The 27,755-nt window shown below is 41.5% G+C and overlaps 1 protein-coding gene across 1 annotated transcript; it reads left to right on the forward strand.

Annotated features, from left to right (window-relative positions):
- Positions 1 to 2,524: 2,524 nt before the first annotated feature.
- LYPD6 (LY6/PLAUR domain containing 6) lies at positions 2,525 to 26,753 on the forward strand. The gene is made up of 4 exons (XM_065881005.1): positions 2,525 to 2,642; positions 10,131 to 10,229; positions 24,576 to 24,706; positions 26,586 to 26,753. The coding sequence occupies exons 1-4, from the start codon at positions 2,525 to 2,527 to the stop codon at positions 26,751 to 26,753; spliced, it is 516 nt and encodes a 171-aa protein (XP_065737077.1).
- The last annotated feature ends 1,002 nt before the right edge of the window (positions 26,754 to 27,755 follow it).

A 27,755-nucleotide genomic window follows, 5' to 3' on the forward strand; every position in this document is an offset into this window, starting at 1 on the left:
CCAACCCCCTGTCCTTTAGCAAACACAAGTCTGTTCTCTGTGTCCAACTCATAGTACATTTTAAGGTAGGTAGTATTATCCTCATTTTGCAGATGAGGAAACTGGGGAACAGAATGGTTAAGTAACTGGCTTAAGGTTGCACAGCAAGAAAGTATTGGAGTAAGGTTTCAAATCCAGGCATCTAGCTCTTCCCCTCTGTATGTTTACTCACACATAGTCAACACAGGCTGTAAAATGAAGGCTCTTGGATGGGTAGCCATGCCACAGAGGTTGTAGTAAGGTTCATTTCAGATGACATTAAGTAATACATAATGCTTATGCAAAGACTGTGCAGACGGAGACTTTTAAATTAATAACTGGAAGGAATACTGTGGTTGAGAAATGCTTTAATGGAAATGAGACACTTGCAATGTTTGGTATGTGTTGACATCAAGTTTCACATTAAAAAGAACTTAGGTTGGCAACTAGTTGATATTTAATGTTAAATTATTCAAAATAAAACCAGAAAGCTTTCCTCACCATTCCTCTCGAACTGAGCCCAGATTGTGAGGACACGGGTGTTGGTGCAATTCATTCAGGGGTCCAGGGGGCTCTGTGCTAATCTGTCCCTCAGGTGCAGCTTCACCCGACCTGATGGATGTACACAGAAGAACTATTGCATTCGCTTAAGATTAGATAATGTTTGTGCCTGTCACTCATAGAGGGAAAGAGATCCTTGATATTTGTTTTCTCATCACATTATTTAACCAAGTGCCTAGCACAGTGCCTGGCAGTCACATTTATGAAGTGAACGAGCAGCTCCTTCCCTTTATGATTGCAAACCTGCTTGGGGGAACCAAACTGCAAACAGAAGAGGGCGTAGTGAGCATGAAATTGGCAAGCTGGCATCATCAAGCTTACAGTTACAGGGTGATAAGAGTTCTCTATTTTCTAACAATTTGTCTATTTGAAAAAAGTAAAGAACACACCAATCCATCTGGAGTTAATTTGAGTGTATCGTGCATTGTTTGGTGTCAGTTAATCTTTTCACAATTTTTAATAAAGTTATCTTACTATTATTTAATATTTGCCTGTTCTGTAATTTTAAAAAATTGCTTTTATCATGAAATACCTCTATGTCTGAGCTCCTTGGAATTCTGAATTCATTTTTATACTTTCTATCATCCTGTTTTGAATAATATTACTCTGTACTGTGCTCTGATATCTGATTAGTCTGATACTGATTTTCTCTATTGATTTTGATTTGTAATATATTTACTCTTGGTCTATTTGTTTTGACAGCAAAATTTTAGGATTATCTTATTATGCTGTTCTTAAAATGTCATTGAATATTTGTATTAAAATTTTGTAAACAAAATGTCCAAATTATGTTTTTTTAGCCAGTTTAAAATAAAGTGAATATCTAACTTGACCCCTTGCATGGGTGCTAGAATGATGGTATTCGGTAAATAGAACATGAGGAACAGACTCTATAGAAAAGCAATAAAATGGCAAGCAAACAACGCATATAAATTAAGATATATATCTACATTCTAAGTAAGCTGGACAATCCAACCCTAGTAAAATTTTATTGCTCTCAGTTTTAATTGAAAAGGGCAGAGTCTGAATAAAGGATAGAATGATGATTGCTTAGTGCTACAGTGACACCTTGATCTCATTTCTTCAGGTTTTGTTTATATACCTTGACTCAGTCTTTGGAAGAACATAGTATCACCGTTAAATGTGGCCTCAGTGGCCAGACTGCCTGGGTTTAAATCAACTCCTCTATGTATTTGCTGGACTTCAGTTTACTCACAATGGGATGATAACAGTGCCTACCTCATAGGGTTATGAGGAGAATTACCTGATATATATATATATATATATATATATATATATATATATATAAAGAACTTCAACAGTACACAGCCAATAATGTTCGTTATGTTGAGGAGATTTTGAGCTATAAAGACACATCTTGGTTCACGAGAGGCCAATTTACCTACATATCCTTTTTTTTTCCTTTTTTTTTCCAAATCGGAAAGTCTAGCCTGTACAGCATGACCCAGTAAGGCTGCACTCTCATACCTGGCGTTCGCTGGTATCAAGGAAATGCTTCTGAGCTTCTGCACCTGACTTATTTATTGTTGCATTCTGGCAGCCAACCCCTTTCCTCCTGGCAAAAATAGCTGGGTTTCATTAAAATTCAATCTTTCCTGATACCATCTCTGCTGGATGTTAGAGGGGACTGCTAGCAGTGGAGCTTTAGCAACCTAATTAAGAATGGATTTGGGTTGAAATTTTCTAAGTACTCTAAAATTACAGTCTGTAAAGTTTCTCTCCACGTCTACCCACTTCCTTGTGCCCTGGGCTCCCTGTTTCTCCCCAGCTCATCCCGCCATCACAGGAGCTGGGCCGAGTCTCCGTGGCTTTCCCGAGTTGGACACTGACATGACTCTGGCTTCGTATTTCAGGTGCAAATCCTCTTCCGCCGTCCCGAGTCCCCGCTCCCGGGCCCCCTGGATGAGTGACGCCTTGGTCTGCCATGGAAGCTGGCCCTGCCCTGGCCTGGCTCCTGCTTCTGAGTCTGCTGGCTGATTGTCTGAAAGCTGCTCAGTCCCGAGACTTCACCGTCAAAGACATAATCTACCTCCACCCTTCAAGTAAGACTCCGTTCTCTTCACTGCAGAAATGTCACTTGACTCCCAGTAAGATTTGAAAGTTGAAAAATGGCCGGCAGGAGGCAGCCTTCCGCTCAGGCGAAACCTGGTGATTTAATTGCGGGGGGGGGGGCGCGCATGCGACAGAAACATGCGTTGTGTTTTACCCTCCCCTTTTTACAGGGTGTTTGTATTTGAAGGTAAATTATTAGGCTTGTTTTCTCTGTTCCCTGTACCCTCGGTCGCTCTGATTCTGAACACCCTTTCCTCTGACTCTGCCAGCCCTCGGTCAGTTATCAAAGTCAACCACCAAGTCCCAGGAGGAAGGTGTTTGTAAAAGATCAGGCCTTTATAAGCAAGATAATAGCTGGCCTTCCTGTCTGTGCATCTAATTCTCAGTTTCAGCATAATTGCCTCCCGCCACTTCCTGTTCCCTATCCCTTTCAGTTTCCTGTGTTTAAGAATTATCTTGGGAGTGTATAATGATGTGTGTCCCAGGTTCCTTCTCTGGAGTGTCTGACTGCATCTATCTGGGTGGTCCCCATGGATTTTTACTTTCAGCAAGAAATTCAGGTGCTTCCGCTGTAGCCGATATTCTAAGGATCACGCTTCGGGAAACACAGCAGCTTTCCTTCTTTACTGGTCACCATCTCTGTATTTATCTCATCTCTTTTACTTTTGCTTGACTCTCTGCTGGAATGCCCCTGAGCTGGGTATGTAGTGCGCGGGCTGACCTTTAGCATTCGCCCCGAGGTGCATTATTACTCTTTTGAAATGTTCTGTTCGCCAAACATTTTTGAGCCTCTACTGTGTGTCAAGCATTGTGATCGGCGTGAAAAATGTAAAGGCAAATCAACCATAGTCCTTGCTTTTGAGGATCTTGCAATCTACAAGGTGGAGGCAGTCACCTGGACTCCTTCAATGCCGCATGGTTAGAATATGTAACGTCTCCGTGTTCTGGTTGAATGAGAGGTGGTCCAAGGAGTGCACAGGGGCTTGGAGTCCACCTGACCTCGGGTTAGGACCTCCCTCAGCTGCTTCATAGCCTTCTGACTTGAAATAAGTTCCCTAACTTTGTGAAGATTAAATAAAAGAACGCATACAAAGCACTTAGCACTGTGAGCCATAGGAAATGCTCAATAAATGTTAGGGGAATCTTTAAAGTGTTGATTTCTATATTTCTAACTTGGTTAAGATGATACATACCCTATAGCATTGTTTTGTGGACTAGAAATAATATCTGTAAAATGCTAGCACATACATAACAGGCAATCAGATGCCTGTTGCTTACGATGTTGTGCTAATTGGCTCAGACAGTAAACTGAGGATGCCGAAGGTACATCACTAATTTTTTAAATCCAGATATACTTTTTTTTTTAACATCTTTATTGGGGTATAATTGCTTTACAATGGTGCGTTAGTTTCTGCTTTATAACAAAGTGAATCAGTTATACGTATACATATGTCCCCATATCTCTTCCCTCTTGCGTCTCCCTCCCTCCCACCCTCCCAGATATACTTTTAACCGGCAGCCAATAGTTTCTTTAGACTTATTGCTGTTGTACGCTCTCACCAGTATAGGCTGGTGCCTACTGGTTAGTTGTATGGAAAACTTATCTAGCTGCTTGTTTTTGCAGGGCAGTTTATTTTAGTAACATTCATGAAAAGAAGGTGCTTTGATAGTTTCTCTGTTTTCTAAGATTCCATTTTGTTCTTTTCTCCAAACAACCATGCTTTTTTATTACAGTTGGTGGACAAAAACCTAGGTTTCAGTCTCTCGGGTTTGATTGCCAGGACTTTCAGCTTCTGCGGAATTCTTTGTCCGCTTCAGTGACAGACTCAGAAGTCACTGGGCCTCAAAACAGACCCACGCCTGGCCTTCTCTGAGGCTGTGATTGTACACGCAGGGTGGAAAGGAAAATTAAGGGGGGTGGATTTAAGTGACCAAGAACAAAACAAACACACCCTGCTTGTGCCTCAGGGGTATGGTGGGTCAGTGCTGGCGGGCGTTGAGTGGACCTCTATTTGGAAAGTCCATTTCAGAATGGGATCTTTGAAGGATGAGCTCTGCCAGGCTGGAGGGGCAATCACCTGTGCTCTTTAGAAATTGATGGAAAAGTTCCATTCATGTGACCTATGTTGATTAAATATAGAGCCATGGCCTGGTTAAAGAGAGCTCACTGTAAACAAAGAATTGATGGAGTATTCTGATGTGATTTTGGAATATAGAGAAGGGTAGAAGCAGCTGTTCCTAAACTATGTTGTATGTAGATGATTCACCAGCAAGTCTGGGCTGAGTTCTCTTTCAGAGTCTCCATAACTGGTCACAAGGAATATAAGTTCTTGCAGGATTCAAGTTCCTGTCCATGGTTCCTACTTGGCCATAACTTTGTTTATTCTGACCACTTTAAAGCAGAGTTGACTTCACATTTCTCTGCACTATTTCAGAAGTTTTTGGTGCTGTTTGCTTGTTTTTACACTTTGATTTTTTAAACGGTCATGGTTGTCTGCCCTTAAGCAGCACCCAGTAGACTATGTTTAGATGAAGCGATCTCTCCACAAATAAGCAGGTTTCTGTAGAACGTAGACCACAAAAAATATATGAAGGAAACATGGGATTATTTTGATTTTGAATTATTAATATAATTGCCTCACTTTGTAGATGGAGACACAAACAGCTTTCCTGGGGTCGGCGAGTGAGCCAGATTCCATTAATATTAGATACTGCTCAGAACCTGCCCAAGGAGAAATGCAGTGATGCTGGAGGTGTGAGAAGATACAGAAGTTTTCCACACCAGACAAACATAAACTCATTTCTCCTGGGCCCCGAACAGCCCTCAGAGATAGCAAGTGGGATGAGATTGGAACCCGGGTTGGGAAAGTTCAGCCTCCCATGACTAATCTCCTTTGCTCTCTGGTTCCCTAACCTTTGAAGTTTCTAAGCCTTTAAAAGAAATAAACTTTATGGCTTTCAAACTTGAGGCACTGTCCTCAGTAACATTCTTTTCTATCATGTGTATGGGGTTTTTTTTCTTTTTCATGTGAAAAATGATGAATTTCTTCCTAGCCCATGATTAAAATACCAAAGCCTAATAAAAACCTTTGAAGCAGGAGTTTGTATTAAGAGACATGAAGCTACTTATTTGGCTGTTAGACCCCGAACAAGATAGCAGAATTTAACATCCTAAGTGACTTCAACATGTTCTTGGCCTCCTTTTCATTCCTTGTAATAGAAATCTTTCCTGGGAAGTTCAGTTTTCCTCTGGTTGCATATTCTGAGTCTTTCCTTAATTATGTGGACCAAAGAGCTATCTCTCTACAGGGGGCTTGTTTAGGCCCAGAAAGTGAGCCAGCGAAGTTTTCCCATAATTCTACACTACGTTAAGTCTTAGGGAGTGAGGGGACTTTCTAGAAAGGTACCAGGAAATGCACTTCTATCAGAAATATGTTCATGGTATTAAAATTATACTGACAATATGTTGTTGCCTAGTGGACTGAGAAGATCAATTTATTAGATTTCTAGAAATTTTGTACTTGCATCCAGTTTCCAAAAACAATGGAAATTAATTTGGTAAGAATGAAAAAGAAGAAAGTTTGGATGCATTACACATCAGCATACAGTTCAAAACAAGAATCTCTTCTCACCACGGTTTTGGTAACTGAAGGCCTTTGTCCTGGCAAAAGTTCCAAGGGATGGAAACAAAGACGAAATCTTTTCCGATGCCTTGCAAATGAATTATGGTCGGTTGAACCATGGCTGACCAGGAGAGTTAATGGACAGATTATATTACAGGAAGTAACTGGGCACTTTGGCTTTTCTTTTTTTCTTTACAATAACCTTCTCTTGAGGGACCAAGGACTTATGCCCTGAAATACTTATAAGCTTATTAACTCTGTGATCAGGAGCCAAATTAGATTCATTCGCAGCTGGGGCCACAACGATTTGAAACCCTACTTGCTCTGTAATGCTTTGAAGTAACAAAGAAGAAAACTGTACATCTCTTAGAAACCTCTTTCCGTCCTTTTGAAAAAAAACTTCTTTATCAGATTCAGTATCAGTTAGCAAGTTACTAGAGATAGTTGTTCATCTGAAGACCTTGTTTATTAGCTAAATATTTCCAGAGGGGGGAATTTGACCATTTCTTGGTATTGTGCTGTAATTATCGACTGAAAGCTGAGTCTGTTTTCAGAGATTTGTCACTGAAAAGGGTTTGATTATTCACTGATCAGTACTACCTGCCAAGGTGTAAATACAAGTTCCTATGAGCAGATATTAGACTGTCATTGTTGAGAATGCAACAGATATGAAGTTGTGGACTTAAAAATAAAACTCACTGGAAAGGAGATCATTTGGTTAATTGGCAATGATACATGCTGATAAACACATTCAGAGATAAATGATTTTTAACAGAGCTTCATTTTGCTACCATAGTGTTTTAGCTCATATTCCTGTTTTAATTTTGACACACTTTGAGTTAATTTCAGAGTCCAGGCCTACTTGTATAAGAAATGGCAGTATTTAATTTAATATGTCACTAGTCTTGCAAAAGATAATTTTGAAGAGTCTATTAATCCAAATTTGGGAACACTACAACTTATTAGTGCTAGGCTTTCAATAAGTTTATTCTTGGAACAGCTGGATCGTCAATCTTCATTCAAAGTTCTTTATTTATCTCTTTGATGGGAAAGTTTCCGGGAATAGCTAATCCAACATTCCAGCTAAAAGTTTTACTGGCTGCAGTGACAGACAGATAAAATTGGATACTCTAGTGAATTAATCACACAAGCTGAAGTATTATGGTTGGCTTGCTGTCATAAACCTTAGTGAATACGATCGTTTTTTGAGAAATGCTGTTCTTTGACAAATTATATACATCTTTTCTTCAAAATTCCTGCTTTAATAATTCTACTTCAAATCTTACAAACTATTTTAAAGTTCTGTCTTTTACACTTATTTATATATTAAATAATTTAAAGTGGATAGTGAAACTATTTTTGATGTATCAAATCAGGATAATTTCCTAAAATATTTTGTATGGTTTTTAATAATGGTATTTATAAAAATCTAATTAAAATGTCCATAAGAGTATTAATGCCTCTGGAACATGAGGACCTATTTATTTTTTTATTTTGGTTGGGTGCAGCATATGGGATCTTAGTTCCCCAACCAGGGATCATACCTGTGCCCCTTGCATTGGAAGCGTGGCATCTTAACCACTGAACCACCAGAGAAGTCCGAGAACCTATTTATTTTAAATTCTTCAGGCATGTACTTACCTAAACTAGAATCTTTAACTCGAGTATAACCCACCTATCTAGGCAGTGAAGACATAAAAATTTTCTATGTGTAGTTTTACAAAATAGTTGATTTCTGTTTATTATAATTACATGATAGAGCATGTTTAACCAGAGCAAGTTTTCCTCATTGGGAATGCAGTCGTTGGATGGCTATGCCTAGGCTGCTTTCCATCCCTCATTTTTAAGAGGATCCTTGCTCTCAGCATCATTCTGTTTATGAACTTGAGTCACCAGCCACTAGGAGGAACATAGAACTCTCAAATGGGCCCATTAAAAGTTTCAGTTACCTGTCTTTTTTAGACAGTTTATGACTTTTGATCATGTTAGGTTATTGGGTATTGTCAGAGTCAGCTCTGTGAAACATTACAAGCAAATGCGAGGATGGGCAGCTATTCTAAGCAAGGTGAAAATCAAAGTTATATCTGGCCCATAATTCTGGCCTTAAGCTGCTGCCTCCTCCTTCATTTATTTTTGATAACATACTTAATTGGTTCCATGTGGGCAAAGTAATATACCCTGAGATGATTATTTCCGCCAGTGGGACATGCAGGCTCAGCCATCTGCGAGGGAGAACAGTTGGCTCCTGCAGATGAAGTGTTTGCATGTTTGCAGCTTTCAGAGAGGCCAGGTAGTTTTACAGATTAACACACACACACACACACACAGGTTCTGTCTGTGAAAGGCGAAACTCTAAGCAACAAAGTAAGCAAATGATTAAAACTAAGCACCAAGTGAAAGTACATCAGGGAAAAGGACAGAGATGGCCTGGCCAGACGTTCCTTTTGGATCCTGGTCCTTAATTACCAAGGAGACCCTGGTATGCTGGGCACTCTCCAGAACCTGACTCCCATGGATGCATCCTGCCTGAACACAAATGCAAGGCAAAGAATACAAGTACCTGGAGGACAATCCCTTCAGAAGGCAAGAAGAGGCAGCTCAGGAGTGGGGAATGGAGGGGAAAGATAGGAGCAGCTTCCTGGAACATCCCCATGTGCCCTCAGCACTCTGCCCCGAGACATTGGCCGTGGGCCCCCGGGGCCCCTTAGGAGGTTCACCTCTGCACAGGCAGCATGTATCTTAGCAATGAAGACTCTTAGCTGGTATTTGCTATCCCCTGAGACTCTTAACCATATCAGGTCCAACCAGATAAAATTATACGATTGAACCAAAGAAATTTTATAGGTAAGAAATGATCAAGCATCAAGAAATTTTTAATGATTGAACCTAATATTTATATTTATTTACACGATGATATGTCTACAGAAGTTGACACATAAAAGTAAATCATAGGAAATCCAGAGTGCCTTTTTTTAATTGACATTTTTATTGAGATTATTGTAGATTCATCCGCAGTTGTAAGAAGTAATATACAGATTCCATATGTACTTTACCCAGTCTCCCCCAATGGTAACATTTTTTAAAACTGTGGAATATTATCACAACCAGGCTATTGACGCTGATACATTAGTCTACAGGTCTTATTCAGACTTCTCCCGTTTTACTTGTGTTCATTTGTGTGTGATTCTGTGTGTGTGTGTATTTAGTTCTACATAATTTTATCACATGTAGGTTTGTGTATCCATTACCAAATCTAGACACTAAACGGTTTCAATAGCACAAGGATTCCTCCTGTTGGCCTCACACCCATGTCCCTCTGACTCTCCCCCCACTACCTGGCAACTGCAACCCCTGGCAACCCCTAATACTTCCTCCATTTAAAAAATTTTCTCATTTAAAAGATGTCACACAAATGGAATCATACAGTATATAACCTTTTGGGATTGACTTCTTTCACTCAGGACAACTTCCTGGAAATTCATCCAGGTTGTTAAATGTATTAATAATTCATTTTTATTGCTGACTAGTGTTCCGTGGTATGGATGTACCATGGTTTGTTTAACCTTCACCCATTGAAGGACATCTGGGTTGTTTCCAGTTTGGGGATGTTACAGATACAGTTGCTATAAACATTTGTGGACAGATTTTTGTGTGAATGTAGGTTTTCATTTCTCAGGGATAAATGCCCAAGAGTGCAGCCGCAGGGTCATATGACAGTTGCATGTTTAGTTCTTTAAGAAATTGCCAGGCTATTTTGAGAATCCTTTTTAAAAAATAAAAGCGTCTCACTTCACCAGGCAGGATTCTGTGCTCAGTCTAAAAACTTAATCTTCTCTCTTGATTTTTTTTTTGTAGCCACACCATATCCTGGTGGATTTAAGTGTTTCACCTGTGAAAAGGCAGCAGACAATTATGAGTGCAACCGATGGGCTCCGGACATCTACTGCCCTCGAGGTAAACTCTCAGTAGACACACTGGGCTGCCCAGAGCTGTCCACGAGTGAATGGCCTGTTGACTATGATGCATGTATAGAGAGAGGCATGCTTGCAATCTCAACCACTTCTCTTGTCTAAGGCTATTAGTAGATCTTTTATGCCACATCAGTACCTTATCATCAAACATTGTCGGAGACATAAACTGGTCCATAGACTTGCCCCCTTTCTTATGAAGCATCGTTGGAGCTCCAAAAGAGGTGAGTGATACTTCTCACCCCCAGGCCCAACAAATGCCAGATAAGAAGAGAACAGCCAGCCTGTAATCCACTCTTCGAAGCATTAGTCATTGCCTAGTAACTTCCTTTAAGTAAAAACATGAGTTGCTGTTCATATAAAGATCCCATTTATTACATATCTTGCCAGAGGCTTCTATCCCGAGACTGCATGAAAGCTAGAATTCTCAATGTCATCATCGCACAAATAAAAACCCTGAGCTTTTTAAACTATTAAGTTCTCTTTGAGGGATGAGATGAATGCCCAATCAAAGCATGAAATTTTGACCCAAAGGCCCATTTCAAAATGAAGTAGGTGCTTCATATTCATGTTCAGATCTCTTTTATCCTATTGAATAAAAAAGATGGTTATATTTGGATATGGAGTCACTGTTAATTGGCTGTTTTGTGTTTGAAGGAAAGTCGATTCATTTGATGGGGAGGTGATAGGATGGGATATTTTATTGACAAATGTTTGAGCGTGTAGTTAGACGGGCTTCGCTGCTGATCTAATTCAGTTATTAAAATGACTGAACACAGCAACACCAATCTGTTATTTTTCAATGTAACACAAGAGCTCTTCTACTCACCCCAGCAGAAGGCACTCTGTTTCCCCTGGAGGACTGAACATCAGGAGAGCATGGAAACCGCAATGAAGGACAGGTGTCAGCTACCTAATCCGGTGCTATTTATTTAACCCATGAGTCTCCACCCAGACTGCCCAGGAGAAATACCTGTGGGTCTTTTCAAAACCACCTGGACCTGCGTCCTGCCTAGACCAGTGGTTCTCAAACTTCGGCATGACCATCATTCCCTGGAGGGCTTATTTAAATACAGATCTCTGCCCCTAGTTCTGCCTTCCCCCTCCTTCCTATAGGTCTGAGATGGGGCCTGAGAATTTGCATTTCTAAAGCATTCCACAGTGATGCAGATACTGCTGGTCCGGAGACCAGGCATTAAGAACCACAGCTCTAGACCAACTGAACCTACGTCTCTGAGGTTAGGGCCCTGCACCAGTGTGTTAAAACAGCCCAGGTGATTCTAATGAACAGTCAGGGACAGAAACCACTGGGAGCTCCTCTCCCCACTCATAGAAAGCAAAATGCACTTTTGTCATTTCTAGGTTCTTCTTATTTACTTTGAGGAGTAGAGATGTTGGTAGGGTCCCAAAAGACCACAGGGAAGAGAAGAATGTGGAGACACTGATGATCAGCTTATTCACAAGCTAGGTGTCCAGCCATCCAGGTAATCAAAGAGAAGTTCCGGGCTTCCCTGGTGGCACAGTGGTTGAGAGTCCGCCTGCCGATGCAGGGGACACGGGTTCGTGCCCCGGTCCGGGAAGATCCCACATGCCGCGGAACGGCTGGGCCCGTGAGCCATGGCCACTGAGCCTGCGTGTCCGGAGCCTGTGCTCCGCAACGGGAGAGGCCACAACAGTGAGAGGCCCGCGTACCGCAAAAAAAAAAAAAAAAGAGAAGTTCCATCCGCGTTGCTTTCTGCAGTCATGCACTCACTCCGGAACCAGCGGCGTTTTCTAACATTACCACTACAGGGTGAACGTTTGGGCGGGTTGCTGACAGACCTGATTAAACCACTGCTTCTCAAACTTGGTGGCACATTGAAATCACAGGTGAAAACACCGATGCCTGGGCCCATTCCCAGAGATTCATATTTAAATGGTATGGGTGCAGCCGGGCATTTGAATTTTTGAAAGCTCCCCGCGGGTGGTTCGAATATGCAGCAAAATTTGAGAACCACTGTAAACAGTGACTCTGGAGAAAAACAGGAAAATCTGCTTGTGTAGCCAATAACCTTTGGGCTCGTTCCTGCTAGGACAAAGCGGGCAGATGAGCTTTTGAAGCTGTTGCCACTGGTTAGAGCTAATGTACAGGAAACGTGACAGCGCTTCTCTCCGTATTGCCCTGGCAGAGATGATACAAAGGAAAAGGAGGTTTTGTGAACTGGTGCTCTCTTGGGCCTTGGGCTGTATTTCACAGAGGCCCAGTTTCAAGTCTGAAGGTGTACAAGTCTACCTCTGTCACAAGGGGAAAACAGAGACCGTGACACTCTGCTTGAATTCTTCTCTGGAAATGAAGAAGTTCCACCTTGATGTGTTCTTTCGAGGTCAAAATCTATCCTTCTGAAGTACAGACACCTGGAAGTATCTCAGGTCTTTACACAATTTCTCCTTCTTCCCTTTTTTATCTTTTTGTCCTGACATTTATAGGAATACATGGAAAGTGATGCCTTGAGATGCTTGCCGTAGAGCCACCGTGCCAAACCCTCTGGGGGATTATGCAGCGAAAGATAGGAATCAAGGCTCTTCTTTCAAGGACCTGGCGGTTTAGCTGGGAGATAAGATCTGAACATATCACATGTCAAAAATAGCAGGACAAAGGCATGTGCCAGAGGAAACATGGCATTAAATGCTTGGGAGTTTAAGGGAAGAATTGCAGTTGTGGGGGGTGAGGCGGCCAGTGACAGCATCCCGGGCTGGAGAGATGGCAGCAGCCCGACAGGTGGGCAAGGCGGGTGGCAGAGTGAAGGTAGCATATCTTCCAGGAAGTCACTCAGAGCAGAGGCATGGAGTGTACCCATGTGGGCTCAGTGGACGGGGGGAGACCTGAACTGGGTGTAGCAGAATATGCTGGGGAATAATAGGAGCAGGACAGGGGAGCCAGGCTATTTTTGTGAGGCCTTGAACATCAGGTAAGGAGCGAGGACTAGCGCTGTAGACTGAGAAGAGATAATTCCTTCTTGTCCAGCCATGTTTGCCATGAACCATCAACATTTCCTCTGGGTTCTCTCCAGATTTTTTTAGCAATGAAAATAATGCTATTACTATTAGATTAAACTATAAAATGTGTCTACTGAAAACTACTGAGTAAGCCTACATTTTTTTTTTTCTGTTTATTATTAGTTTGTTTGAAGCAGCCGTAGGACTACCAACAGGCTTGGTAAGGGCAGCTCAGTAACTGCTGTGGAAAGATGTCCTGACTTTCTGGGACGTTCCTCGTTTTCTGTTGGTTTATTTTGTGATCTATTTAACGAGGTTTTAGTTATCACACGATGTGAAAACAACTGGTTGAAAGTGAAAAAAACCATTTCGTGTAAATATTGAATTTTATCTCTGTGGAATAAGCTTGCATCCCAGATTGCTTAGGAGATTAATTGAATTTCAAGTTCCCTGTCACTCTGACTTTTGAAATGTGTGTTATGTAAGTACTTCCTCCTCCATTACATTGTTATTGACTTTGGCGCCTACAGATTCATGGGACCATCCTCCCTCCCGGAAGTGAGAATTTAAGATGCCCCCCAATGATGGACTGCCGTTGTTCACCTCCTCAACTTCCATTTAGTCTTCGGCCCCTTCCTTTGCAATAACCTTAATTTCATCAACCGCTCATTATAAATCAACGCAATTTTCTTGCCGCTGTGAACCAGAATGGTAAAGGATCTTGAGATCATATTCTGTGAGGGACCAGTTGAAGGAATTGGTGAAGGCAAATGAGAGTTGAATGTCCCGTGTTCAGGTCCACATGGTTTTTGCCTGTGACTTTTCTCTGTGCTGAGTGATTAAAAGCTCCTTGAGACAGGGACTGTCTAAATGTTTATTAAGAGTCTGTAGAATTAAATGTCAAGTCAGAAACGTGCAGTTCTATAAGGCTTGTTCTGTGGAGGACACCTAAGCCGCTAAGGATTTTATGTTCCTCCTTAATTATGAAGTGTGAGATGCCTCCCTCAAAGGCAAAATCTTCACTGGAAATTATTGCTGATATAAAGTCAGACCAAGAGAAATCTTGAGATAGAGGGATGCGTATCATTTTAGTTCCAGCTTCTATGCTGTTCACTGGTTTTCTGTGAAAGTAAAGAAAAATCTGAGCATGTCCCTTGGTGGCTCTTTCTATATTTGTTATGTGGTATAAGCAGGGAATATACATGTAATCCCCAGTTCAACTGAAGACAAGCCCCGCGGTTACAGATTTTCAGGAAAGACTTCTTTATGTCAACTTTTTTCAGCCCAAGCCCAGGCTGAGACAGACAGCGTTTTCATTGACTTTACTTAAGGGTGCATTTTTTTCTCTTTTAGGCAATGTTACACGTAGGATATAGCCCTTCAGGGTTTCTGCCATTATACAGGGGTCTCTACACTACCTCTACACCCCATGAGGACCCAAGGCCTTGCATCTTCTTATCGTTTATCTATTAACCTTCCCCTCTCCCACCAGGGTAAAGAATTCAGTACCTTCCTCAGTGTTGGCCCCTGGGATTTCCCTTACTTTCTGGAGAGCTCATTTGTACGTTTACAAAAAGTATTGGTTATATGTTATCCGACACTTCTGCCTGCTGTGTAATGAGGTAGTGTTCAAGCGAACTATCTTGTCATATTGCTAAATGGAAATCTTAGACTTTTTTATAAAGCAAAAATTTTTAAATTAAAGTTTAACATACATTCTGGAAAGTCCACAGATCATAAGTGCACAGCTTGTTGAATTTCCCCAGCATGAACATGCAGTGTATCTGCCACTCATGTTAAGTCGTAGAACCCCAGAAGGCCACCGGGGTCCACCAGGCTTTACACCCCACCTCCCAAAGGTAATGCAACTGTGACTGCCATGCAGATTTCTATAAATGGAACCACACAGAATGTCCTCCTTTCTTTCCCACATTCTATATGTCAAATTCATCAGTGTTTTTTTGAGTCGCAAAGTCATTCTTTCTCCCAGAAGTACAGCAGATCATTTTATGAATATACTAAAATCCATCCGTTCTGTTGATAGGCATTTGGATTGCTTCCATGCACGGCAGTCTTGTACATGTCTTTTGGTGCGCGGATATATGCATTTCTGCCAGGTCTATCCCAGGTCCCACACCCCGGACAGGCGGTACTCATGCTTTGCCTTTACTGGATTTTTTTTTTTTTTTTTTTTTTTGCGATACGCGGGCCTCTCACTGTTGTGGCCTCTCCCGTTGCGGAGCACAGGCTCCGGGCGCGCAGGCTCAGCAGCCATGGCTCACGGGCCCAGCCGCTCCGCGACATGTGGGATCCTCCCGGACCGGGGCACGAACCTGTGTCCCCTGCATCGGCAGGCGGACTCTCAACCACTGCGCCACCAGGGAAGCCCTCTTTACTGGATTTTGCCTAACAGTTTCCAGAGTTGCTCTACCAACTTGCAGTCTCTCCAGCAGTGCCTGAGAGTGCTGGTTGCTGCACAAGCTTGCCAACACGTAGTATGGACAGAAGCAATAAAAGCTAGAAGTAGATGGAACGACGCTTTTAAAGCACTGAACACATATAACTGCCAACGTAGAATTCTATACCTAGCCGGTCAGCTCCCCTCCTCTTCCACACTTCCCTTGTCTCCTGGCTTCCCTGCTCACTCTGCATTCCTGTTTGCGACTCCCAATTCCCGCTAGACTGACAAAGGTTCTGCTTAGCTTCTCGGCCCCTCAGCAGGGCTTTCTGCCTGTCTTCTCAGCCTCTTCATGTGTGCCACTTCTGATCAGCAAGTGCCTCGAGGGCAGAACAGGTACAGGGTGTTGGGCTCAGCTTACTGTGTTGCTGGTTTTGCTGGTATCTTGTTCTTCAAATCCTATCTGCCTTGGTAGCTCACCTATGCTTTCATAAGATTTTTGTTGCTATTTTCATTTTATCCTACCATTTCTTGGTTCTTCTCAAGTGGCATTGGAATTCTCAGAATCACTCTTCAGTTAGAATTTTTCCAGCAACTTTTTAAACAAAAGTTCTTCTGTCAGCCTAAGCAAGATTTTTTTTGTACCCTGAGAGCATCTGACCTACTCTAATTCAGTGTTTTTGACTAAGTATTTTCTGTTAACACAGTTGCCTCAGATAGGAAGCATCCATTTGATGCTTTTGCCTGTTGCTTTGATTTTAACTACTATCCACCGTAAAGTCCTGTTTATCCTCACTAGCTTTGCATCCTTTTCCAGCCACCTCCTTGGCCTTTGTCTGGAAATAAAAACATTGCTTTCTGAGTTTCAGTGATATGCTTTAAAAGAGAGATTCCTCAAGTGAGCCTGTCACCTGTCCTTAAGAGCTGTGGATGGTGTTTTTAAAAAAGAGAGAAGTATCTGTTTGGTGGTTTCTTCAAGAGATGCTGACTGCAGGGTAAAGGGGAGCAGTTATGAGTCAATCTGGTTGATAAGTATTTATTTTTAATTTCTGCCTTGAGAAATTTCTTACTTGGGAAAGAAAAGAAAAAACTAGGAACTACTAGTCACTCAGTATTATGGGAGATTCGTCCATTTTGTTAGATCTACTTCTGGGCCGTTCATTCTCATTGCTGTGTGAGTATATGCCATAACTTATTTATTTATTCTACCATTGGGCATTTTTGTAGTTTCCAAGGGTTTTTTTTTTTTGTATAAAGAATTCTTCTATGAACATTCTAGTACTTATCATTTTTGTTGGCTATACATGTAAGGGTGGAATTGCTGATTCCTAGAATATGCATAGGTTTAGATTTAGTAGATCCTGGCAAATAATTTTCCAAAGCAGTTATACTGTGTGAAAGTTGCACAACTGATTGAAATATAGTATTATTTCACTTTCAAATTTGAAGAGATCACTCAAACTACAGAAATGGAAGAGGTGTTATAGATATCATAGAACTAAGTTAAAATGTTATGATTTGGTTCAATCTTGAGTTGTAGAAGTCAGGTAATTGTATTCTTCCCACCCATCCATCTCTATTCTTAATACATTAAGCACCTGCTATATTGTGCAAGGTCCTGTGCTGTATTTGGGAAGCGGGGGTGGCAGGGAAATGCAGACATGGACAAGAATGGACTTTATTCTCAAGAAGATTATAATCTTGAACGGTACATCTTAACTGGGAGTGATTTTGCCCCTCAGGGGACATTTACTAATATATGGAAACATTTTTGGTTGCCACAGTTGGGACTGCTACTGGCATCTTGTGAGAAGAGGCCACAGATCCTGCTAAATATCCTGCATTGTATAGGTCAGTCCCCCAAAACAGAACTAGCTAGCTCAAAGTGTCAGGAGTACTGAGGATTTTTGGAAAGACAGAGCAGATGTATTTTTCTATTCTTCCTTCTAAGAACAACTAAATTCCTGAATATTATATATATGAAAAAAAAAAAGACTCTGAAAGATGGAGAGAAAAAGCAGACTAGCTAAGGACCTCAAGACCCAAGGAGGTGAGTTGCCTGGGTTTTCTTTTTGTCCCATATTTTCCAGACTTGGAGATGAAGAAGCTGGCAACCTGGAAATGCCACAAGTACCAAATAAATAAATTCCAACGAAAGTTAGTTCTCCGTAACCAAAGGACCAAGAAGCGGGTAGCCCAGAAAGACAGAAATCTTCTAGACAATAATCACTCTACTCCAGCCAAATACCACAGAAAAAAAAATTATAGGTCCCTCCCCCCAAGCTAACAAAGACTTACACTTCCACACTCAACAGGCTGTGATGAGACACGCCAACCTCTCCTGAGATGCTGTCAGAAAAAAGTGAATAGGAGAGACTTTTATCCCCCCTAGGTGGTAATGAGGCCTCCCCCATGGTGTCAGTAGAGACCATGTCTGGGGCCTGGACTTCTACCCTCATCCAGCAATAATGACATTGTTCTCCCCCTCCCTGTTGGGGTTGTGTCAGAGGAGGCCTAGTGGAGGGTCAGGACTCCACTAGTGCCCAGTGGTAATGAGGCCACACACACACATCCGTAGAGTGGCATCAGTTGAGGCCATGTGGGGATCATTAACAAGGTACTTCTACCACTCTCAGCCAGCAAGGTATCATAGGAGACCTAGTGAGGAGCTGGAAATCCCACTTCCACCCAGAAATAATTAGGAGAGCCCTCTCAGCTGTGAAAGGAGACAGAGTAGGGAACCTGGACTTGACTGCTACCTAGCAGTAATGAGGCAGCAGCCCCCCTTCCCCTACTGGGACTGTATCAGAGGACGTTAGCTAAAACAGAAGGTTTAAATAAGATCCAGATGACTATACTACCCAAAGCAATCTACAGATTCAGTGCAATACCTATCAAACTACCAATGGCATTTTTCACAGAACTAGAACAAAAACTTTCACAATTTGTATGGAAACAAAAAAGACCCCGAATAGCCAAAGCACTCTTGAGAAAGAAAAACAGAGCTGGAGGAATCAGACTCCCTGACTTCAGACTATACAACAAAGCTACAGTAATCAAGACAGTATGGTACTGGCACAAAAACAGAAATATAGGTAAATGGAACAGGATAGAAAGCCCAGAGATAAACCCATGCAAATATGGTCCCCTATCTTTGATAAAGGAGGCAAGAATATACAATGGAGAAAAGACAGCCTCTTCAATAAGTGGTGCTGGGAAAACTGGAGAGCTACATGTAAAAGAATGAAATTAGAACACTCCCTAACACCGTACACAAAAATAAACTCAATATGGATTAAAGACCTAAATGTAAGCTCAGACACTATAAAACTCTTAGAGGAAAACATAGGCAGAATACTCTATGACATAAATCACAGCAAGATCCTTTTTGACCCACCACCTAGAGAAATGGAAATAAAAACAAAAATAAACAAATGGGACCTAATGAAACTTAACAGCTTTTGCACAGCAAAGGAAACCTAAACAAGACGAAAAGACAGCCCTCAGAATGGGAGAAAATATTTGCAAACAAAGCAACTGACAAAGGATTAATCTTCAAAATATACAAGCAGCTCAATATCAAAAAAAACACAACCCAATCCAAAAATGGGCAGAAGACCTAAATAGACATTTCTCCAAAGAAGATATACAGATTGCCAACAAACACATGAAAGGATGCTCAACATCACTAATCATTAGAGAAATGCAAATCAAAACTACAATGAAGTATCACCTCACACGGGTCAGAATGGCCATCATCAAAAGGTCTACAAACAATAAATGCTATAGAGGGTGTGGAGAAAAGGGAACCCTCTTGCACTGTTGGTGGGAATGTAAATTGATACAGCCACTATGGAGAACAGTTTGGAGGTTCCTTAAAGTACTAAAAATAGAGCTACCATATGACCCAGCAATCCCACTACTGGGCATATACCCTGAGAAAAACATAATTCAAAAAGAGTCAGGTACCACAATGTTCGTTGCAGCTCTATTTACGATAGCCAGGACGTGGAAGCAACCTCAGTGTCCATCGGCAGATGAATGGATGAAGAAGATGTGGCACATATATACAATGCAATATTACTCAGCCATAAAAAGAAATGAAATTAAGTTATTTGTAGTGAGGTGGATGGACCTAGAGACTGTTTTACAGAGTGAAGTAACTCAGAAACAGGAAAACAAACACTGTATGCTAACACATATACATGGAATCTAAAAAAAAAAAAAAAAATGGTTCTGAAGAACCTAGAGGCAGGACAGGAATGAAAACACAGACATAGAGAATGGACTTGAGGACACGGGGAAGGGGAAGGGTCAGGTGGGACAAAGTGAGAGAGTGGCATGGACATATATACACTACCAAATGTAAAATAGGTAGCTAGTGGGAAGCATCCTCATAGCACAGGGAGATCAGCTTGGTGCTCTGTGACCAACTAGAGGGGTGGGATAGGGAGGGTAGGAGGGAGTCACAAGAGGGAGGGGAATATGGGGATATAAGTATACATATAGCTGATTCACTTTGTTAAACAGCAGAAACTAACACAACAATGTAAAGCAATTATACTCCAATAAAGATGTTTAAAAAAAAGATCCAGAATGTCATAACATAATACCAAAATGTCCAGGTTTCAATAAAAAAATCACTTGTTGTACCAGGAAGATCTCAAACAGAATGAAAAATGACAATTAATAGATACCAACAATGAGATAACTACAAGGATGTTAGAATTACCTAACAAAGATTTAAAGCAACCATAATAAAAATGTTTCAATGAATAATTACAAACAAACTTGAAACAACTGAGAAATAAAGTCTAAGCACGGAAATAGAAAATATAAAGAAGAACCAGATGGAAAGTTCAGAACTGTAAATACTGTAACTGAAGTTAACACTGAGTGGATGGGTTCAACAGTAGAGTGGAAGAGAGAGGAAAGAATCAGTGAACTGGAAGGTAGAACAATAGAAATTACCACATCTGAACACCAGAGAGAAAATAGATTAAAAAATTTAAACAAAAACAAAAACAGAGCCTCAGCGATCTGTGGGAGTATAACAAAAGATTTAACACTGTGTCACTGGAGTGTCAGAAGAACAGAAAAAGTGCAGAGCTGAAAAAAGTACTCAAAGAAATTATGGATGAAACCTTCTAAATTTGGTAAAAGATGAAATCCTGCAGATTCAAGAAGGTGGGTGAACCCCAAAGAGGATAAAACTAAAGAAATCTACACAAAGACACACAGACACAGAAAGGAAGTGATGAAAGAAGGAAACTTGGAACAGCAGAAGGGAAGAAAAAACATGGTAAGCAAAAATATGTCTTTGACAATACAATTGTCTTTTTTCTCTTGAGTTTTCTAAATTATGTTTGATGGTTGAAACAAAAATTGTAATGCTAATGTGGTTCTAAATGTATGTAGGGGATTGCTGAGGACAACTATATTACAAACAAGAGAGTGTAGTAAGACATGAACAGAGGTGAGGTTGCTATACTTCACTCGAACTGATAAAATGATGCCAGCAGACTGTGATAAGTTATGCATATAATTTAATACCTGAGCAACCATGAAAAAACACACACAAAAAACCTATACAAAGAGATACACCCCAAAACCCTATAGATAACTCAAAATGGAATTCTAGAAAATGTTCAAGTAACCCACAGGAATGCCGGAAAAAGAAAATAGACAAAAAACAAACAACCCAAAATAGAAAAAATAGAAAATTAAAATGGCAGAATTAAGTGCTACATATAAATAATTACATTAAATGTAAAAGTAAAAGGAATGGATTGGCAGAATGTACTAAAACACATGACCCAACTATATGCTATCTGCAAGAAACTCTGTGTGTGTGTGTGTGTGTGTGTGTGTGTGTGTGTGTGTGAATTTCATAAAAATTGTATTCTCCAATAGTTGATTAAGCTCTCTTACCCAGTTCTGATTTTAGTTGAATGCCAGTGAGTCTCAGAGTAAAAGACTTTTGTTTCACAGCCTCTGGGAATTCCATGCAGTTGTGGAATATGAGATATAGAGTAAACTGGTAGAAATTCAAATCCATCTTTTATCTTTTAGATAAAAGTCTTTGAAATCCTTTTAGTGTGAAGTTATCAGCAGGCTTGATTCTCATATAACCTCATTACTAACTCAAGGATTATTCAAAATGCATGGCAAGCAGGGCTCTGGGGCTGAAACTCAGTTTTTATCAATCCTACCACCAGTGATAAGCCACATGTGGTCCACCTAGTTCTACTTGGGAAATTCTGCCTGCTTGCCCCGTCCTCTCACCCCGCCTTGGAGATCACAATACAAATTCAAGGCTTTCGTAAGTTATCCACTAAAGAAAGCTGCTCAACCTTGAGCATTTCCAAAACTTATTGAACCACAGAACCCTTTTCCACGTTAACATTTCACAACTCACCTCGGGGTTTTGCGAGGTAAGAATGGATATTTTCAGGTGTTTGATGCTTCAGATCTGAGGTCTTTACTGCTGCAAGTAACGGGGTACTCTCAATATATCTTTGTTGTTTGGATTGGACTCGGTGAAGTGTAAGAAAAAATTCTTATCCAGTCTCATCACTGATCACCATTTTCGCCCCAGAATGGCGAGAATTGGCTTACTAGGTATTGGGCTTTTGCATATCATCTTGAAAAAACAAAAACAAAAAAACCCGGGTTCATCAGTTGTTTCTACTTTCACATAATGGAATAAGCTTCCAGTTCATAAATTAAAATAGAGTTTGTTATAGACATAAAAGTATGAACAAAAAGTGGTTATATCATGTTCACCAATTGTTACTTTAAGGCTTATCCTTAAAACAAGATAATTCAATACTTGAGGGACAAACCTGATTTCCAAAACTGAAACCATGAAATGATTTACTTATTCCATAAATGTATGATCTTATCTGCTCAGATTTACACTCGGAGCAATAAAACCTCTGGCAGCTGCTCCAGCTGCGGGAAGAGGAGACAGGAGTTAAGAGCGTGGCTTTCTTGAATGTCTGAAGTGGGAGTGGGGCTAAGAAAGGCGTCCCTAGCATGGCCATTAACATCCAAGTCTGATACTAAAGAAGTAAACCAGTCCTCTTTGAAAGATGTGGTAAAGCTCTCAGGGCACTGGCCTCCATTTGTTAAACCCCGCTAAAGTCTTAAAAAAAAAATAAATCAATAAATCGTGCCATCTCCTCTTCATCAGAAAAACCACCACTCCAATTTTGAAATATTTTCGAGCTTTGGGAGAATCATTGCCAGGTGCAAAACTTTCAGGTTTTCTTGTGAGCTCATAGAGTGACCTTACTTTTACCCCACTCCAAAGAGCCCCCAGGATCTTAAGCAAGCTAGGGACTGTCCTCACCTGATCCCAAGTGATGAAATTCTGGTCGGGGGGCAGTGTAGTGACAGCGTTTGGGGGAGGGCATTGACACAGACTCAGTTCAGGTACACATACCAATGTTGGGCAAGTCTTCGCCCTTAGCGAGACTCAGGCCACTCAGGTTCTGTCGGGTGGGGATGTCTAGGAAGAATATTAAAACCCCTGATTTTCATGACTCCCAAGATGTGTCTGTGTGGTCTGTATTAGCTCATTCTCAGGACCGAAAATCCCTGAGCTTTCTTCTCTTGATGTTAGTACTTTGGTGAGGGGAATTTTTATTGCCTAATAAATAATATCATAGAAGGTCATAATTCCATATTAGCCACGAAATATCCAAAATGTATAAAGCATGAAAAGTTCAGTCCAAGATATGGATGAAAAACACCTCAATGACATTTCTTAAGAATTATTCTTTTTGGGCTTCCCTGGTGGCGCAGTGGTTGAGAGTCCGCCTGCTGATGCAGGGGACACAGGTTCGTGCCCCGGTCCGGGAAGATCCCACATGCCATGGAGCGGCTGGGCCCGTGAGCCATGGCTGCTGGGCCTGCGTGTCCAGAGCCTGTGCTCTGCAACGGGAGAGGCCACAACAGTGAGAGGCCTGCGTACCGCAAAAAAAAAAAAAAAAAAAAAAATTATTCTTTTTTTTGTTTTCAATCTAAAAGTGGAGCAGGAACTTTCTCCTAAATCCCAGACTTAGAGAGCTGAATACCACCTGGAGGCCTTAAAGAATTACACTGACAAAACCATTTTTCTTTAAATTGCAAGTTAAAAAATTCTCCATAGAATTTTGGAAGAAATCTCAAGTTTTCAGACTCCTAAGCTTAGAGGGGCTCTAGAAACTTACTTCATGGTCTTCGTCTGCCTTTTTGGAAAGATACTGAAATCACGCTGGGGAGAGATGGTGAGACTCCCTCAATCTGGAATACCTTTCTTGTTGGGTTAGTTTTCTCCTGTCATGAATTGTAGGATCCAGCTATGCTCATAGGCAAGAAGTTCTCTTTTGGATAAAGTCATCTTCTCCAGATACAATGAATCTATTTTTAATCATTCTGTCTTACTTGGAAATAGCTGTTTCCCAGTCGTGTGTGTGAGCACACACACACACTTGGACACACACACACACACACACATACCAGTCTCCCCTATAGTCTTTTCTCAATTTGAAGATCTTTGTTACCTGCCTCACTTTTTTTTCTTTTAACCTTGTGTTCTTTGAATGTTTTCACCCCTTCGTCTTCCTGAAATTTACTATGACTCTCACATCCTCAATCATGGCTCCAAACCTCTCCTCCCCTAAAAATAAAAATCAACACAGTGGCAAAATTTGTTGGAAGGCAAAGAGTAATACCACTGGGTCTTGGTTTATGGAGATTTTATGGGCAGAGAAACCAGTATTCTTCAGAAGGCCTCCTTTCTACCATGGTGAAGTGGATCTCTCCAAGGAGATCTTTGGGACCAGATATCAACTTAACACAGTATATGTTCCAGATGCTGTTAGATCTTAGTGTCGACACACCTGTTTCCCTTTCAAGCAGGTTGGGCTAACATTTCTCGTCTCAATTAAAACAAATTTTCTCTGTTGACAGAGACTAGATACTGCTACACTCAGCACACCATGGAAGTCACAGGAAACAGCATCTCTGTCACCAAGCGCTGCGTTCCGCTGGAAGACTGCTTGTCCACTGGCTGCAGAGACTCCGAGCATGAAGGCCACAAGGTCTGGCAACAAAGCAAGTGACAGGACAGCACAGTCAGGCTTCCTCCTCTCCAGACGCCCACCAGGGTTCATGAGCCAATCCTTACTCCCTGACATAGGCTGGCTTTTGACTGTCTTTATACCGTTATGACAAGATGCTTCCTTTCCTGTTGGCGCTAAAAGAATAAAAATTTATACTAGGGCACAGGATAACTGGTATAAATTATGTAAACACAAGACCAAGAGGGTATTGGAATTACTGTAAGCCCTTTCTTCGCTCAGAAGAAAGTAATAAAGTTACCAAAAGGGACAGGAGCAAGGGGCCAGTTATGCCCTCATGGTAGAGCATTTGCAGATGTGCTAACAGTTCAGTCAGCTGAAGATGGCCAAGGCAATTTAGCTTTGATGACTTTCTGTAGAGCGGGGTTCATATCTCTATTGGGATGCTGATTTGGGGAGGGTATCCATTGGCTCCTGAGTCATTTGAGCAGGTGACAAGAGGACCATCTCCTTGTGGGATGCCTCCCTCTGGTGCCTGGTCAGAAGCACTCAGTGTAAAACAAACTTAGAAGGCAGCCTTGCCTTCTATGGAGAAGGAGAATATAGAGACTCAGAGAAAGGCAGCCTGACTCACGGTTGGAGTGGGAGATGCTCCTGACTCTCGCCCGTCGTTCCGAGCTGGCTGTACCTGTGACCTTGTATATCAGCCCTTGACCTTTATTTGGAGGCTGCCTTCCTGGTGGTTGGGGGCAACTCCCACTCTTACTGTTAGTAGGGGCTTCTTTCTCTTAAGAAGACACCCAATTTTCAAGTAACTTGTCAAAAACACAAAGAATTAATTTTTTTTTCAGTTCTACTGAGAAATAATTGTCATACATAATAAGTGAAATATGAAAGGTAATCCCAGGGGTTTTACTTGACCTCCCCCCTCCCCCAAGCTAAGCTTGGCTCTCAGGTTATAGTGGCTACTGTAGCAAAGTGGAAGCTATAGATCAGAGAAGTGATGTCACGTGCTCAGGTGATACGGCTAGTAACAGAGACAGAATCCAGAGTCACTTCTGACCTCTGGTTTCTCTCTTCAACATTATAATGTCGTCTTAGCCCATGTCAGCTGTGACCAAACTCAGACCTCTGCAGGACAATGACTGTATAGGGCATTAAGCATCATAGAGTTTTTAGAACATTACTGTGTATATGAATCACTTGGGGATCCTGTTCAAATGCACATTCTAAATTCCTCAATTTGGTGCAAGTTTTGAGATTCTGCATTTCTAATAAATTCCCAGTTGAAGCTGAAGCTACTGTACTTTGTGTAGCCAAGGCCTAAAATAATTTCTGTCTATAACCCTTTGGGGTTTATTTTTTTCTTATGATGCGTGAGGAAAGCAGTATAAAGCAGGAGTAATTGTGTAAATGAAAACCCTTCAAACTTTAACTCACCCACTGGGAGGGAGCTAATTATGCAGACAATTCTAATGAAAGTAAATACTTAAGTTTAAATTCACTGCGTTGTAGCCACTTCACTTTCACTGTGAAAACTTGGCAAATGAACGTTTACCATGAGAGTGTCTCTGAGAAAGGTAAGTATTACAAGTCCCATTTCATAGATGGAAGAGCTGAGACCTAGGAAGACTGCAAAACTGTGTAATAACCACATGGTAGGATGTCAAAAACAGAATGCACATTCCTAGAATTTAGTCTGGGGGACAGGGGTTTATTGTGATAAACTAGGTGAAATTTCATCCCACCCCCTTAAATGCAGGGTTGGTATCTCCTTTGTAAAACAGGTAACTCTCATTTGAGTCTTGCTGTGAGGGAGACAATTCCTTCAAAAATCTCTGGCCCCCTCGCAGACCTGCCAGCTTCTCATCACCATTCTTTTTCTCTTCCTTTCTTTCAGGTCTGCACTTCCTGTTGTGAAGGAAATATCTGTAACTTGCCGCTCCCCCGAAATGAAAGTGATGCCACATTTACCACAACGTCACCCATAAATCAGACAAATGGGCACCGAGGCTGCATGTCAGTGATAGTGTCCTGCTTGTGGGTGTGGTTGGGACTCACGTTATAGCAGCTCAAAGGCACCATGTGTCGTAACGATCCATGGGGACTTGGAGGGTCCATAGTCATGCATGAGGCCTGACAGTAGTCACACATGTGAAACCATAACCCTCACGGATGTCTTCACGGCCAAGCACTTCCACTTACCACGGGAAACAAGCATTGCTCCAATGTAGTCATTTCAAGTCCAAGACCTCATCCAAGCAGCCTGCCCCCAAAACAGTCCCTGAGTTCTATACCATAAACCTTTGTTTCCCCTCCAAAAAATAGCTCTGCATTTACTGAGATTTGGGGCTTTTAGTTTGGAATACATGCACAAGCCACAGGAGGTCCTGCAGCCCTCTGAGATGTTAGGCATATGTTATATGGACACGTGTAGATCTGTGTTCTTCTGCAGAAAGGTCAATGACCCCTGGTTTGAGTGGTCCAGTCATGAATTCATTTATAGCTTTAGAGTTTTAAAACTTTGATTCCCAAATGAATGGACTATTTCCTTGGAGAGTCTGACCAAGTCCCTAGAAAACTAGTAAGCAGTTTGTCCAATTTAATTGTCCCAATACTCTTCTCCCAATGGTGGGACTCACGGGACATAAAAAAAAAAAGGCAATCATAAAGGTTTTTTTTGTATGGGAGGAGAGGTGGCTGGAGAAGAATTTTTCCCAACTTAATGGAACTAGCACCCATAAGGTGACTGTTTATCCCTTCATATAATGGGTGAGATTGGCCTTGATTTGGCACCTAACTGTGCTCCATGAAATCCTGGATTCTACCTGGACCAATAGATATCCAAAGAGGCTGACAGCAGTATGGGGCTATTTCCTCCAGCCATGAGGTACTATTCAGGCATAGCTAATTGAGACAGAGAGAGGATTTCAAAACGAAAGGCAGATGTGCGGGGTTGATCCGAGTTCGTTGTGAGGGCGCAGTTAGGTGTCTCTGCCAAACCTTTCATCTGCAGTTTACACTGCCCCAGAGCCTTCTTTGTTCTCCCTCTTCCAGATCCCCAGTGACT

This window comes from Phocoena phocoena, chromosome 7 (genome assembly GCF_963924675.1).
Source record: "Phocoena phocoena chromosome 7, mPhoPho1.1, whole genome shotgun sequence".
Lineage (NCBI taxonomy): Eukaryota > Metazoa > Chordata > Mammalia > Artiodactyla > Phocoenidae > Phocoena > Phocoena phocoena.

Coding starts and splice junctions, on each gene's coding strand:
- LYPD6 (XM_065881005.1), top strand. CDS start 2,525: ATGGAAGCTGGCCCTGCCCTGGCCTGGCTCCTGCTTCTGAGTCTGCTG. Junction 2,643..10,130: donor AATCTACCTCCACCCTTCAA/GTAAGACTCCGT, acceptor TTTTTTTTGTAG/CCACACCATATCCTGGTGGA. Junction 24,707..26,585: donor CCGAGCATGAAGGCCACAAG/GTCTGGCAACAA, acceptor CCTTTCTTTCAG/GTCTGCACTTCCTGTTGTGA.